This window comes from Dipodomys merriami, unplaced genomic scaffold (genome assembly GCF_024711535.1).
Source record: "Dipodomys merriami isolate MVZ:Mamm:240054 unplaced genomic scaffold, mDipMer1.0.p SCAF_10, whole genome shotgun sequence".
Classification (NCBI taxonomy): domain Eukaryota; kingdom Metazoa; phylum Chordata; class Mammalia; order Rodentia; family Heteromyidae; genus Dipodomys; species Dipodomys merriami.
The window spans coordinates 30,387,987-30,404,625 of record NW_027202271.1 but is presented as its reverse complement, the minus strand read 5'-3'; the positions used below and the strand labels follow the sequence as shown (position 1 = coordinate 30,404,625).

General features: G+C 33.7%; 1 protein-coding gene across 7 annotated transcripts in view; it reads right to left on the bottom strand.

Annotated features, from left to right (window-relative positions):
* Cnot2 (CCR4-NOT transcription complex subunit 2) overlaps positions 1-16,639 on the bottom strand; it is an 89,973-nt gene that overhangs the window by 19,723 nt on the left and 53,611 nt on the right. For 6 of the 7 annotated variants that reach the window (XM_069988538.1, XM_069988588.1, XM_069988577.1 and 3 more), the window contains 2 exons: positions 12,659-12,725; positions 560-707 (listed from right to left, as the gene is read on the bottom strand). In XM_069988538.1, coding sequence (XP_069844639.1) covers positions 560-707; positions 12,659-12,725 — 215 coding nt within the window. Of the gene's footprint in view, positions 1-559; positions 708-12,658; positions 12,726-16,639 lie in introns of those variants that run through there. The other variant, XM_069988599.1, reaches the window with a different exon arrangement.

Genomic DNA, 16,639 nt, shown 5'->3' with positions numbered 1-16,639 from the left:
TTCCTGCATTAAGTCATCTTCTATAAAAAAATTAAAATAAAAAAACAAAATTAAAATGGGCAAATTATAGTGGAACTAAAGTGCTATCTACAGTGAGAGAACCATTCGTGTGACTATTAAATTACAAATGTATTTCACATATACACTTTGAATAATTTCATTCAAAATTCATGTCATTCTAATTTTTCCATAATCTATATCATTTATTTTATTTTCACTACAGAAATGAATGTGTGGTGTGGTGAGGGATCAAGGATTAGAATTACTTGGAGTAATTTTAATTTGCACATCTTTAAGGAAAGAGAATGGACTTTTAAAAAACTTCCCCAGGAGGTAATTAAACCTTGATCCACTCAGGTGACCAACTAGTATACTGGTTGCATGATAAAAAACATCTTGCACCATACTTATCAACTAGCAACAAATTTAAATAAGCATAGGTTTTTTTTTTTTTCTAGTGAAAGGTACTGTGCCAGAAAAATCAAATAATTACCTTATTAAAAAACTACAAGCTTGCTTACTCTACAAAGATACATTGTGATAGTCCATCAATAAATACCTGCTTGGAGATGGAGGCGTGTGAAGTGACATTGTTGGTACCCCTGTTGTTGGCGTGACGTGGCTCGGTAACTGAGTGCCTTGTGATAAGCTGCGATTTAACTGAGGGGTATTGTTGCTCATCCCCCTCATTGGAAGGCCTAGTGCACCTAATAAAAAAATTCAGAAGAAGGAAATTCATTGCCATCAGGAATGAAATTGATATCCATCTTCTGGAGTTGGCAATTTAAAACATTTTAAATGATTTAATATGCATATTTTAAGTGGACATATTCAGTTTACTCCAAATGGACTAATTTTAACAAAAAAAGTTCTACCCCAAAATTTATGATTTTAAATCTTTTGTATTACTTTTTCATATTTCTATTTTACAACAAATTATGTTTGTCAAGGATTGTAACAAAGTGTTACAATATTATGAATGAGTATTTTCAAATTTATTAAGGGCATAGTTGCAAAATTTGTACATACAAATATGCCTTTAAGAAATTTTGCAATTGTGTGTACTGCACACAGAAAAAGCATTCATCCTCACTTTGCTGAAGCAACTTCACTATTTAATCCTTTCAAATGCATTTTAGAAAGTCTATTATGAATATGTATTTTTCACTGTTATGTTTATTAACATAATGCCAGCAGCCATTAAAAAGCCCTATCTGGTTTAGATGAGACAAAAAATTAAGATATAAATAGATTTTAAGGTATAATGATCTTGTATACTTTTTAGGAGTATTTTGGGCTAAAGGGGTAGATGTGCTTCATCATAGGTGTCATTTTTACAAGTTTATAAAACTTTACAAGTTATAAAACTTTATAAAAATGAATTTGATTGAAAATTTTACTTTTTAATGTTTATTCAGATAAGAAATACAGATTTTCTTAAAGATCCAGAATTATTATAGTTTTACACATTTACACATTTTTTTCCTTTTTATTTCTTGAAGAATGTACAGCTGTCAGTTGTTATTATCTATCTACAAATGCCTCCTGTCTCTAGCTTTCCAATGAACCTTTTAGTGTTTTCTGTTCCTAATCTGTTGAAAAATGGTATACTGACTAACCAAACTTATTTTGAACTGTGGTTAAATAAAAATTAAAACAGAGTAAGAATCCATCAGTAAGTAGATGATTTTAGTTCTAAGAATTTAAAGTGATTTTTTTCTTCTTTTGTCTAATTTTGGGTCTATGTTTAGACTATGACCTAGTCTAAACAAATGGACTAGAACACTACATATGCAATGAATGAATATTTTCTCTCAGTCATCTTTGCAAAATTTATCTTTGGTATAACAAGATAGAGCTTTAAAAATAATAATGTAGACTTCACTGAGAGATACCTGAAAATTGGCAACCTCAAACTTCTGCATTATAGGTTGGTTTAGTGAGGAGAGAGAGAGAGAGAAACAGAGAGAGAGAGAGAGAGAGAGAGAGAGAGAGAGAGAGAGAGAGAGAGAGAGAGAGAGAGAGAGAGAGAGAGAGAGAGAGAGAGAGAGAGAGAGAGAGAGAGAGAGAGAGAGAGAGAGAGAGAGAGGAGAGAGAGAGAGGAGCATCGCGCTCATCAGTACTGGGGCTTGAATTCAGGGTCTTGCGCTGTCCCTACCTTTTTCGCTAAAGGTTGGATTTTCTACCATTTAGTCACAGATGATCCACTTCCAGCTTTTTGTTGATTAACTGGATATAAGAAACTCACAGACTTCCTTCCTGGGCTGGCTTCAAACGATGATTCTCAGATCTCAGCCTCCTTTGTAACTAGCATTATTGGTATTAGCTACCAGCATCCAACTCTAGTTTTGTGACAATGAGAACGCCACTAGCTGCAGTTACTTTCTCCAAATCCATGACAAAATAGAGATTAGAAAACTGCCTATTTGTTCCTTTAGAATTCACTCATTTCCTTTCTTCAAATACACATTTTCTATAGATGCTTCCATAATCAACCACCAAAATTCAGCTTTTCACAAAATTTGTTCAGCAAATACTTACTGTGTGCCTACTATGTGATGAGCACAGTGGTAGCTGCCAGGGATACAACAGTGAATAGGACAGGGAAGACTAGCCCCAGGAGCTTAAATTCTGATACCCAAACCCCTCTGTCCTAAAGTCAGCTCAGCTGCAAATTTCTAATAGGAACTGTTTCCCAGTTACTGATCACCAAAACATATGGAATTTTAGGTTAAAAAAAAATCACCTAGTCCAATGTTGACATTTTACAGATAAGGAATTAGAGCCTCAGGTAAGTAAATTGAATTCTCCAAGGTGACATGACATCAAGAACCAGGACTAGAATTTAGATCTCTTAAGTCCTTGTGTTCTTTAATGGCAGCATTATGGGAACCAAGGACAAATCTCTATTAGCAATGTGAGGGCCTACTGAATCATAACATTTCAGCTTTTTAAAGTATGTTTATTTTCTTCAGATGCTGTTCTAAATTTTAACCAGTCATTTTTCCTTTTTTGTCAGTTTTTTAAGTTTACCTTTTTACCCTTTTCACACATTAATTACTATAAACATATACTGATAAACCCTACTTTCTACATTCATATTATCCTACTGTGGGATGATAAAATTTATTATTTCAAGAATATTTTAGATAGTAGATATAATTAGCAACAAAATTCTTTAAAAACTAGAATAGGTAAGAATATTTACTCAATTCGGAATTGGCATTTGAATGCATAATCCTAAAAGTAGAAAAGCTGAGATAAAATAGTTTAATTTTAGCTTTCAAAATTCAACTTCATAAAAACAGCTAATAAATTCAAAGATGTGAGCGTCATTTGTTGAACTAAGTATGAAAAGATCAAAAGAGTAAAGTACATGACTAAAAACTGAACTGTCAGCCCGGTGCCAGTGGCTCATGCCTATATTCCAAGTTATTCAGGAGACTGAGATCTGAGGATCGCGATTTGAAGCCAATGAGGCAGCAAAGTCCTTAAGCCTCTTATCTCCAATAAAGTGTCCCCCCAAAAAGACATAAGTGGAGCTATAGCCTTGAGCAAAAAAAGCTCAGGGATAGTGCCCAGACACTGAGTTCAAGCTCCATGAATGGCACAACAGAAAGGGGGGCGGGGGGGAGAATATGACCAAAACAAAACAACTGACCATCTTGAACATTTGGCTATTTTAAGTTAAACTCTTTAAAACAGAATTAATAGTATTGAATAAGCACATGCAAAGGTTTGGGACAAAATATATTAAGTCATTAAACCTGAGTTACACTTCAGTCAAAATATTAGAACTGGGTATGTTCAGGGGAAAAGGAAAGTTACTATTTTGCTAATCTGATTGGAAATAATCATACAAAAATAATCTCCAAAATATTAGAGAAGTCCAGACTAGGGGACAGAGAAAAGGAAGAGGAGTGGAGGAGAGGGAAAAGAAGGAGATAGGGAGGGAGAGAAAATGTATATATGAGCATATGTGTGAGGTAAATGACTAGGAGGACAGAAGAATTAAAATTTACTAACCACTGAAAAAACAAGCATTATGCTATTACTTTATCTCACTTTCCTGTTTCTTAACAATCCTATAAAGGACACACACAATTTTATAAGTAAGACTGAAGACTGAAGAACAGTGTAAAGGAAGTACAATATTTTTCTTTTAGGATTATATGAACACTCTAAATAAATGATCTTTGAATTCTTCAAATAATTATGAATGAATTGGCTTCTTCATTGATGTTTTTGCAGAAAACCTAAATATGATCTAGGAAATTATTCCATTAATTATATCTGATGCACAAAGATATCTCTAAATACGTATGGTAAGATGTGCCATCCGATATTCAATCTTTTTGTAGCCCTAAATAATATTTCTACTAATACAAATTATATGGAAAACAAAAACTTAAGAACAGTAAACAAATCCCTCAACAGTCATACTTAAATGAAGTTCCCTGAAATTTTTATTAAGGAGTGTGTGTAGAGGAAACCCTAATCGACACAAGAGAGTTTAAAGTACCCTTTCCATTCTCTAGTATTCAGCTTCCTGTAGAAATGTAATGTTATGCCCATACTGAGGAAGGGTGCCAGTCCTAAATGACACTTTATCTCACTCAATGTCTTATCTCCAACCTGTCCTACGTGCAGTTGATAAATCTTTCCTATAAAACTGTCTCATGAGCTAGCATGGGATCTATCTCTGCTCTGTCATGCCTACCCTGCAATGACAAGAAACCTCAGAACACTGGGATCAACCTAAGTTTTCTACCTTTTTAAATTGTTTATGTCAAGCATGTTGTCATATTACAGCAAAACACATACATATTGGTTCTCTCATAGTTCCCACATGAATGCATGAATGTGTGCTTATCAAACTTTTTTTGTTTTTGTCAGTCCTGGTGCTTGGAACTCAGGGCCTGGACATTTTCCCTGAGCTTCTTTTGCTCAAGGCTAGCACTCTACCACTTGAGCCACAAAGCCACTTCCAGCCTTTTCTGTTTATATGGTACTGAGGAATCAAACCCAGGGCTTCATGCATGCTAGGCAAGCACTTAATCACTAAGCCACATTCCCAGCCCTCTTACCAAACTTTTGAATAACTGATCTAAAAGTATTGCTGCAAGTTGAATTATTTAGCTTTCAAAGAGCTAAATAAAAAGCTCACTAAGAACTCCTACATTTTAGATAAAAGAAATTAGAGGACCTGACACACAAGTTAATATTTGAAACAAATAACCCAACAATCCTTGTCAGTGCTAGAGCAGTAAGGCATCCCTGTTGTCCCTGGGATGCAACCCTAGGTTGTTTATCCTGTGCCCAGAGTCTGGGCCCCAGGCTCTGCAAGTGACCTTAGAGCAAGAAGGCTGACAGAACATACAACAGTCAGGGGAAAGAGAAGGGCAATTAGGAGATTGTGCTTTTGGGAAGGAATAAATACATATTATTTCACTATACAATCTTCTTCACTAAGTTTATAGGATTCAGAAGTACACAAAATTTCAGGCATCATCCAATTACGTTATACACAGGAAATTAAATTGGGCATTAAATTTATTTGCTCAAGATCACAAGCAGTGAGATAACCATACATTTTTTACTCCTATTTCAATATTCTTTTATAATCACTTAAGATAGTTGCTAACTTTCATACTATGTAAGGATCTTTAATATCTGACTCCCATCAGCATAAACTGTGACTTTGTCTGATTCTAAGTAACCTGTTTGAGAGTATGGGTTATAAACCACTATTTCATAGCATTAAATCCACTCACAATTAGATTTCTGTCAGGACGTGAAAGATTTCCTAATTATTGTTCTAGTATTCATAATACTATATATTCAATTAATAATCTTCTCCTTGTTTCCCTATTCCTTTCTTCAAATCTGTCCCTATGCCTTTACTAGTCATAATCTCCTCCTACCAAAATTACTTTCAAACTTACAAATCCATGTTCATTGCGGTACTATTCACAACAGCCAAGTTATGGAAAACAGCCCAGATGCCCTACAAGAGATGAGTGCATCCAACAAATGTCGTATTATACATAATGGAATTTTACACAACCATTAGAAAAAATAAAGAAAATACCATTTGCAGGGAAATGGATGAATCTAGAACAAATCATGCTAAGTGAGGCAAGCCAAACTCAGAGAGAAAAACAGCGCATGTTTTTTCTCATATGTAGAAGCTAGATCTAAAATACACTGGGAGATACTCACACAGTGAGACCAAAGTAGGATACTCTCTCAGGAGAGGAACACAAAGGCACAATGCTTCTGTGCCTCTGATCACACAAGGATTTTTTTTTTCTTTTTTGTCTTGCTTGTTTATGTCTTTGGGAGGAATGAAGGGGCACAAAAATGGAGGGACAAAGGGTGAACAAATTCAGCAGTGATACTCACTAGACACTATACAGAAAATGAACTATGTAACTTGTGGGTGGAGACAGGAGGCAAAAACTGGGAGAGAGCAAAGGAAGGAGTGACATTGGCCAAAAAGAAAGTACTCATTACCTGACTTAGGAAATGGTAACCCCTCTGTAACATCATTTATAAAAACAATTTTTTAAAAAACTCAAAAATCTACTTTCCCATTTATTTAAATTTAGAGCTACAAAACAGACTACTTAAAAATAAACATCTGTAATCCTAGCTCTAGGCTAAAATATAAGGATCACAGTTTGAAGCCAGGCCAGCCACAAAAGTCTATGAGACTCTCATCTCCAATTAACTACCAAAAGAGTTGGAATGGAGCTGTGACACAAGTGGTAGAGCACTAGCCTTGAGCAAAGAAGCTCAAGGACATTGCCCAGGCCCTGTGCTCAAGCCTCAGGACTGATTAAAATAAATAAATAAATAATAAGCCTACAAGTAAACACTAACATTGAGGTATTTTGTTTGAGTGTAGGTCTGGCATCAGAACAAGCTTCCTGGAGGAAACAGTATATGAATTAAATAAAATAGATTTACTCAAGTTTTTGGTGGTGGTAGTGCTAAAGAGACAAGTAGATGCTACTAATGTGCAGTCTAAGAGAATGACAAGTCCTATGTGGACAAGTGAGACAGGTACAGTGCCATGACTATAACCCCAGATACTCAGGGCCAAAAGGACAACAAGCCAAAGTTTTGAAGTCCCTGTCTTAAACACAAACATGTTAAAGAAAAAAAGAAAGAAAGAAAGAAAAAACAAGGACAAGTTAAAGACCTGAAGAGGAGCTTGATCTCTCAGGGTCAAGGACATGTAAGAGAAGAAACATGATGGGCTAACTGATTTCAACAACTCCAATTATGAGAAGATTTTGCTGTCAGTATCATTTTAGAATCACAGACAACATGTGGCTGAACTTTTACAAGATTGTTACATGCATTTCTCAAGTACACTTTATATTCCACCACAACCTACATTTCTATTACAGATTAGTAGCACTCATTCACAAAGTAATGCAGGTGTCAAAATTTAGAACTATCCTTGCCCTTCTCTTCTATAAACATCCTACATCAAATATCCCAAATCTGACCAGTTTTCTAATACCTCTATCACTAGTCCAAGTCTTTCATGCTCAGACTGACTACTACTGCAGTAGTAGCCTTGACACTTGTTTCTTCCCTAACCTAGTCAGTCTACTTTCCACAGAGCAAAATAATTGTTAAAAAAAAGAAAGGGAAATGATCTTAAAATTGTTAAAAATTACAAGCATGCATATATATATATATATATATATATATATATATATTTGCACTGTCCCCAAGCTTCTTTTACTCAAGGCTAGCACTTTTACGACTGAGCCACATTCCCAGCCCAATACAAGCATATCTTTAAAATCTTTGTCATTAAACTTAGAAAAAAAATCCAAATTCTTCTCTAAATTTTTTCAGGTGTTTGTGGTCTGGCACATCCTACTTCATTTGTCTTCTCTCTTAATTCAGTTTACTAGCTTTTTCATTCTTCAGTTAACATATTGGTTTTTTTGTTAGATGCAGTGGCTCATATTACAAGCCTAGCTACCTAGAAGAGATTGTAGGATCATAATTTGAGGCTACTGCAAGATAAAAAAGCAAGATCCATGTCAAAGAAAAATCTGAGTGTGACTGTAATTGCGCAACACAGGAAGCACAAGCAAGGTTCAAGTGATGGAGTCCCTAGGAAGCATGAGGCCTTGACTGAATTCAAAACTCCAGCACTACCAATAAACAGTAGCTCAGGTCTGTAATTCTAGCTAATCAGGAGGCTGAATCTAAGGATCACAGTCCCAAGGGATCCCAGGAATGGAAGTCTACAAGACTCAGCTCCAATTAATTAGCAAAATTCTAGACTGGAGGCGTGACTCAAGTGGTAGGGCCAACTGTGAGCAAGATTGCTGAGTGGCAGCTCAAGGCTCATTCAATCCCCAATACTGGCATACACCAATCAACTGACTGACCAAACATGACTGACCACAATCAACCAAACATGTTTTTTCCAACTTCATTAAAGAGTTAATAATGCATATTCTTAGTTAGTTCTTAGAATAATACCACACTCAGGTAACACTTCATACATGATGAATAAAAAGTAGTTTTACCATGTCTTCAGTTGATAGCTTAGTAGACTACAGTCATTTTGGGTTATGACTTTCAGTAATTATTATGTAACTTCCAGGTGTCAAAAAAAATTAGTTCTCAACTGATATTATAGTCAGCCTTACAAAGTTAATGCTATCCATATAACCTTCAAGTTCCTTAGTCTCTCAGGGAGTTGTTAAGATTGAACTATTTTATATAAAATGCTTAAAATAGCATCAAACACACAGTAAAATAATAAATATAAGATGGTGTGGGTTTGGGGTTCATTTAAGGGGGGGACAGTAAAACATGCCTATGATAGAAAGCTAATGAAGATAAAATGAGATAGTCCAATAAACTGAAGGTTTCCAGTAGAAAATAGATGCTATATGGATGAAAATCTTTTTTTTTTGGTCCAGTCGTGGGCCTGAACTCTGGGCCTGGGTGCTGTCCCTCAGCTCTTCAGCTCAAGGCTAGCCCTCTACCACTTGAGCCACAGAGCCACTTCTGGCTTTTTTTTCCTGCTTATGTGGTGTTGAGGAATCGAATCCAGGGCCTCATGCATGCAAGGCAAGTGCTCTACCAGTGAGCCACCTTCCCAGCCCCATGGATGAAAATCTTATGCTATAGATTTCCTCTTGAATTTTATAAGTGGCAAAGACCTTGAGATACATCCCACAGAAAAGAGTTGTACTTTTTGGCTGAAATCAATTGATAACCTAACAGGATTCCCTTACCTCGATAATGTAGACCATTCCCAAATCTACACTATGCTTGAGAATGTTGTTCCCCCTGCTAAAAGAACTTAAAACTTTTTTCTTCAAAGCCAGTATCAAACGTAACCTCATCTGTGAGTTTTTTGCTGATTGTTTTCCAAAACAGGTAATTAATCCTAGTTTTGAAATAACCAGAAGAATCTGTCACTCCATAGTAATCTGTGCACTTACACTATTAGATTATATATCCAAATATCTTGCTTAATATGCATTCAACAAATATTTACCAAGTACTTGTGTATTATACAGAGTAGTTAAGACATACTGGTAATTAAAAACATACAAGAACTGTATAACATCACAGTAATAAGTCCACTGCAGAGAGATGATCTCGTCTATATACAATCTACATCATATAGCATAGCATAGTATGTATGACAGGTACTCCCAAATAGCCATCAAATTCAGTTTCTTAAGCAACTAAAATGTGTCTTCATTTACAATTTCAATAGCATCACATCTGAACCTCCCATTTAAGTTCTGGTTCTCCACAAAGCAAGTAGCCTTCATGTAGGAGTTCTTTAAAAAAAACAAAATAAAATAAAATCAAGGATGTCTGTTAGAAGCATTAGATGTGGCTATCAATCTGAAGCCAAAGTCTAGATTCCAGAAAGATTTGTATCGTCTTCCAACTACAGCCCTAGGTCTTCAAGAACTTAATGCAAATAAATATTATGGTTTCATCCATATAACTAATTTACCATATTGTCCATGAGACAACATTCGTATAGGAAGCAATCAATAAATGTACAACATTCTCAAGTCCTACAAGAATAATGAAAGGTCACCCCTAATGCCAATGCACTGAATAAGAGAAATTAATACTTTGTTCCCTGCTGATTCCAATCTAGTAGATAACTACAGGAAAGCCTTTAAATCTATAATACTTCAAATCTTACATATTCAAAGAACCCAACTAGAGAGCATCAAACCACTTGCATAAAACAGTATACGGGTTTCTATAGACATTATTTAATACACAGGAGTCACATGAACCTTTGATTGAAAAGTTACTTACACATGTAGATAAAATCACTCTATCACTCTGTAAGACCTGAGGTCATATAATCCTGTAGTCTAGAATTTCCTAGGTATAAACTAGCTTTACAAATCACATCTAACTAAATCTAACAAAACATAGGTTTTAATCTACTCCAGGAGGAACTATATTTAGCTCTGAAGAGGTCATCCTTCTCCACCTTTCTACCTTTTATTTTTCTAATCGTCAAGAATAAACAACATATAGTAGACCTCACATTTGAATGGCATGAATTCCTAATAAACACTGGGAATAATAATACAAAGTTAACAGTGCTCACTACTTTTTTTTACTTTGTAGAAAAAAGAACTTTGAATTCTATCAATCTCAGTGTACAATTACAATACTACCATAAGAATAACACTTATCATATACTCCTACCAAGTAATTCCTTTATTTATCCATCCTTCATTAACGTTGGATCCTCACATTTCATCATTCTGACTTAAACAGTTAAAACTTTGGCACTCAAAGTCCTATGTAAGATCTTGGATCCTTATGTCTAAAAGTATATTTGTTCTAACTTTGCATCAAATTATTTGACCCTTTAAGAACTTTCATAACAGAAAGCTGGCAATTAAGCTGCCTTTTAGTAGTAGGTTCTAAATCTATACTGTGAAAAACAATGGTAACTTGACTTCAAAAAAGATCAGTTCAGTTGACCTAAGGTTCAATTTCTCAGTAAGTTAATACCTAAATGTCAACTTCAAAGAGTGAGCTAGACATTCAAAATGTTGTATTACCGTGTTAATTGAAATACACTCAATACAATGAAGTTCAACAAGAAATGGTAGGCAAATAAGGCTTCTTTTTAACCTAGTTAATACTTTCAAAATCTAGAACTTAACAAAGATGTATCATAAAATGATGTTACTGTTATTTCCAACCCAATATTTTTTGTGCTTTGCCAAACTACAATTTCATACTGCACTTTTTTGGTCAGATCAGATTTTAAAGAGTCCATATAGCTGATTATCATCAATGTTATTTTCTGTTATAAAATCAGTTTCTCATGAGAAAAATTTCTCTATTCCATGTCTATTTTCTGCTATGATAAACTGGGGGCTTTATGATGATAACAAAATAATGTCTTTACTGTTGCTCTATTGAAATAACAGATGCCTTTAAAATAGCTAGATATTTCTATGGTAAGCTTCCCAGAAGGGTAAAAACCACACTAAATCAGTCTAAACACAACACTTTACTATCTAACAGGAGACTGAATAGCAGACTATATGCATCTCTGGATAAATCAGCTACATGTTCTTAGGCAATAAGAAGCTTTTAAAATATTTGTTTATTGAGGAAGCTGCTAAGGTATATAAGGAATTAATAACTATTATTTAGTAATTTTGTATTGGACCATTATATTTCATGGTAAAGAGGAAAACTGTAAATGATAGGGGAAAAAAAGGAAAGGAAACAATGCTTGTACACAAAGTTTCATCCTCCCACTAGCTAAAATTGACATTAAAGGTAAAATGGTGTAACAAGCTATTCTAATGCCTATCAGAATTTTGTTTCAATTTTCCCCATCGATTAACAGAGATACTATTAACTGCAGTAAGAATTCAGCTAATTTCCTAACAAAAATGGTAACATTTATTATCATGTAATATTTTGGCAAATTGATTTGGAAAAATAAGAAAATACTTTGTAATTCCAAGTTTTATAAAACTTTTATTTGATGACAAAAGCTATCATTTATTGAGCGCTTACTATGCGCCAGGCACTGTGCTAAGCGCTTTACAACTACTTGACTTAAAAAATATAATCTTGTATAATGAAAAAAGAAAAGAACTTGGAGTAAAAAAGTTAAGATTCTATCACTAGAAAGAGCTAAAGCAAAAGAAATATTTGCTAGAGGAAAAAAAATACACAAATTTCTGCTTAGTAGATGGCTTACAATAAACAGTAAAACACACACGCACACGCACGCACACGCACACACAAACACCAAAAACAACCTTTAAAGCCAATTGAATAAAAAATTATTTTAACCTCCTCTAATTGAAAACAAAGAATACTTTTAATTTGTTAGCAAAGTTTAAAAAAAACTGTGCAAGAATATACAGATACAAAAGATGTCAAAATGAACTTCAATCTATGTTACATACAAGTAATAACAAACTTAGAATCAGTAAGGCCTGAGATGAAGTTTTGCTAATGTAAGCAAAATAAAACTCTGAAGGCTATCTTTTCTCTTAAACTGCAAAATAAATTCACAGGGTCAACACTAATTATTTTATTAATTTATTTTTCTTTTTAAAATATACCAGAATAAATATGAAATTCTTACTTTGTTGCCCGTATAAACTTGCCCCAAACTGAGACAGCTGACCTGATGTAGATGGTGATGCCAGCATCTAGAAACAAATTAATTATATTAGAACACAAAGCATCGCATTTAAATTTTACAAATCTGTATATTATAGATTTCTCATTCTTCATAAAACATTAATAAACATTTATAGGAGGTTCCACATATCTTAAGAGAATACCAGATGAAACTAAACTCTGGAATGGAAGTAACCTTTAACATTATTAAGAGTCTTTATAAACAATTACACACAAACTATATAAGCACTATTATTTCACTTAATAAAAACAAAGCCAACAAACACAAAGCTAAAATCTCAGCAAGTCAGTTCTATAACTACTTGATTTTTAAGAAAATAAACAAATTCTATCTTGAATATTACCTAAACAGAAGTTTGCACTTTGTTACACCGTATCCTGATTTTCATAACACACATGAATGATGTTTATCACATGGGGTGAAAACTTATTTGTACATAAATATGTACATGAAGAGGATCTAATAGTAAAAGACAAAAGAAAGTACCCAAATGTAGATATGGCTAATGATTTTTATGATTTGTTAATAATATGAATTTCATGGCACTTGCTGCATAATGCCTTTGAAATTACTGCCTCATTATCCTTTATCTAATAGCCTAAATTATGTGAAAGTAAGTTATATTCATGATAAATGGTATATTTGTCTATTCACAAAAATTTCTTAACATAGATATTTTAGTTAAGTAAATGAAAAGTACATGTGAAAATTTGTTTATATATTTGCAGTGTTCTGTTAGACAACCATCCAAACATTGAACACAGGCTATATCATGGGGAAAGAGAATAAATTATACTATTACATTCTGAGGTACAGAAGAACAAGTATAAAGCAAGTATGAACTATTAAGCATTACTGAAAACTTTGTCCAAAGATCAATAAAACTTTGTAGGCTGTAACATTTCAAGAAGATACAGATAAGGACTCTTCAATGCCAACAATGTATAATTGAGTATAAGGTTAGCAACACAATGAAAAAACAGGCAAAGAAAAGACATGATCAAAATATGCTTTAGAAAAATAATTCTAAGAGCATCAATGGATGGAAATGGAAATAATGAGATACTAATCAGGTCAGAAGTGAGACTAGAAACAAGGTACTCGTGGTAGAATTAAAAGCAGGAAAAAGAAAATGAGTAAAGAATCATGAAGAGAAGAATCAAGGCTGCTCTAATGTTTTCCTGGAAAAAGAAAATCATGCTGACACTGACTATAATATTAAGAAAGCCAAGGGAAAAGAACATTTAAACAATAGCATTTTTATAAGGTTTCATATTTCTTGTTAAAATTCTAAAATTGCTCTAATTTTCTAATGTTTGCAGATTTTATGCAATTATAGTTTTAAAACTCATGCATACTACCCAAAAACAACAGTATATATAATATGTTTATTAACTTTATAATAAAGCATCAAATCTTACAACTATTCCTTCTCAAATTCAGATGTTATACAATCTAGACAATCACACTAACATTCAAACTATATATTCTTAGAATGTGCAGTCATTTTAGTCTACTTTTTTCAAAGGTTATTCGAACTGATCCAAATGCCCTCTGACATGGGAATAGGAATCAGGAAAGAGAGAAGTGCATCACAAAGGCAGACAAGTCATGGCTCCCAAAGTCAGCTATTAGAATCCTGGAGTCCAGGAGCTGTAAGAGTGATCCTACATACCACAGTAGATAATGGTAATTATCATTTTCTCTATTGCTCCTACATGAAGGTTAGTAAACAGTGTATTATAGGAATAATAGTTTAATGTTAAATGTATTCAAAATCTTTTTAAGTATCCATGTAAAACAAGCATTGGTCAGCTAGGTATACAGATGTATACTCCCTTAAGTGTGAAAACTACAAATATATATTCTTACAAAATCTATCTCTTCAAATATTTATAAATTCTAAAAGCATATTTCATGAAATAAACCAATGCTAAGAATGGACTTAAACAGTCAAGGAATGTGAATGGGACAGAAGTGCTATTCATGGGAGCAAAGAGAATTCATAATAAAAATACTATAGCATAACAGCTACTATTACTAACACACAACAAAAGTCTGATGAAAGTTAGTGATGAAAGTGAACTTCTTAAGAATATATACAAAACCTTAGCTCAAGAACACCTTACAGCAAGAAAAAACCAGTATGTAATCAGAAAATAATCTGGGTGTGAATCCAGGTTCTGCCACTTACCTATGAATAGTGCCTCAGTTTTCTTCCTGTAAATTGAAATATTCCACCCCCACCTCATTTGAAGATTATAGTAGGTAAGAAACATAACAAGTACTTAATAAATTATAACAAAGCTGCTGCTAATAATCTAATCTGTGATCCATTACAAGACTCTTAATAGCACAGAAAAAAATATTCAGGTTGTGAGAAATTTATTAAATAGCATACTATGTATGTGTCAAAAGAGTTAAATATGGAAGTTAATTGTAATAACAATACATCTTCCAAATGTCAAGCAATCTATAACATACACTACCATCAAATGATAATGCAACTAGAAAAAGATAATAATGTAATTCTAGTTCTTTTCTTGACCCACCAAATGACATTTTCATCATTTTCATGTAGAATATTTGAAAGAAGTCAATAAATTAGGACTTTATTTTTGTGTTTCTTGTTACCCAGGCTCTTTTCCAACTATATGTAGACTAGGCCAGCCTGGAATTAACTTCCTATACAGCTCAGGCTGGGTTTGAACTTGTGATCCTCCTGCCTCTCCATATAAAAGCTGAGATTAAGAGATTCTACCACCATGTCTAGCTGTAGATTTGTATTTTAAAAATTATTTCCACTGTTTTGTGTTTTCTGGGTTTTTTGGTCTGTCATGGAGCTTGACCTCATGACCTGGGCACTTTCCCTGAGCTCTTTTGCTAGCACTCTTCCACTTGGAGCCATAGCTCCATCTTTTTTTTAAAAAAACTGGTTAACTGGAGTTGAGTCTTACGGAGACTTTTCTACCTGGCTACATTAGAACCATGATGCTCAGATCTCAGCCTCCTAAGTAGCTAGGATTACAGGTGTGAACCACCAGCACCCAGCAATTTTCATTGTTAATTGATACAACACTAACATTTATGAACCTTTAATTTAATGTGTATTTGAAGATTAATAGGCAAATCTGGCTCTCCTCTTTACAAGAACATACACATTAAGTCTTTCACTTTCCTCATTTAAGTGACTACTTCAAATATCTATCTCTCCTAACAAATAAATCACCAATCATTCAATGACTATAAGGAAACATTACAGTCAGCTTGGTGAAGATATTGTTATTGTCTTGGGATTCTAAAACACAAAACTACATTAAATAAAAACTAGCAAATTTTTTAAAGAAATAATTTAAAATTTTGCTTGTGTGTGTGCCAGTATTAAACCTTGAACTCGAGGCCTTGAATTCTTGTTTGGCTTTTTTCCACATAGGACTGGCATTCTACTATTGGAGCTACATCTCCACTGCCAATAACTTAAATTTTAAGGTGGCTTTTCAAAAGTTTGTTGTACAATATGCCTAAAGGATGATGACAACATTGTATCCAGAAAAGAAAACAAATAAATGATCATTTTGGACTATAGCTTATCTACACAAAGGATCCAAAGGGTAAGTTTCTAAAGCACATGCAAAAGTGTGTATACCATGCACAAAAAAATTACAGAATCCAAACCAGATTTAAATAAAAAATAAAATGATTTAAAAATAAAACCTATGTAAAAAATAAAGTAGCCATTAAATCACAAAACCTGGTAGCTTATGAATCAGATAAACTGAGACAACTTTGGAATCACCTCAATGCTTTCTCAGAAGAGCTAGCTGTGTCCCACTTAAAACTCTTCTTTAACTTAAAAACAAAACAACAAAAAAAAAAAACCCGCCTAGTGTTTTAGGCTCATGCCCACAATCTTAGCTACTC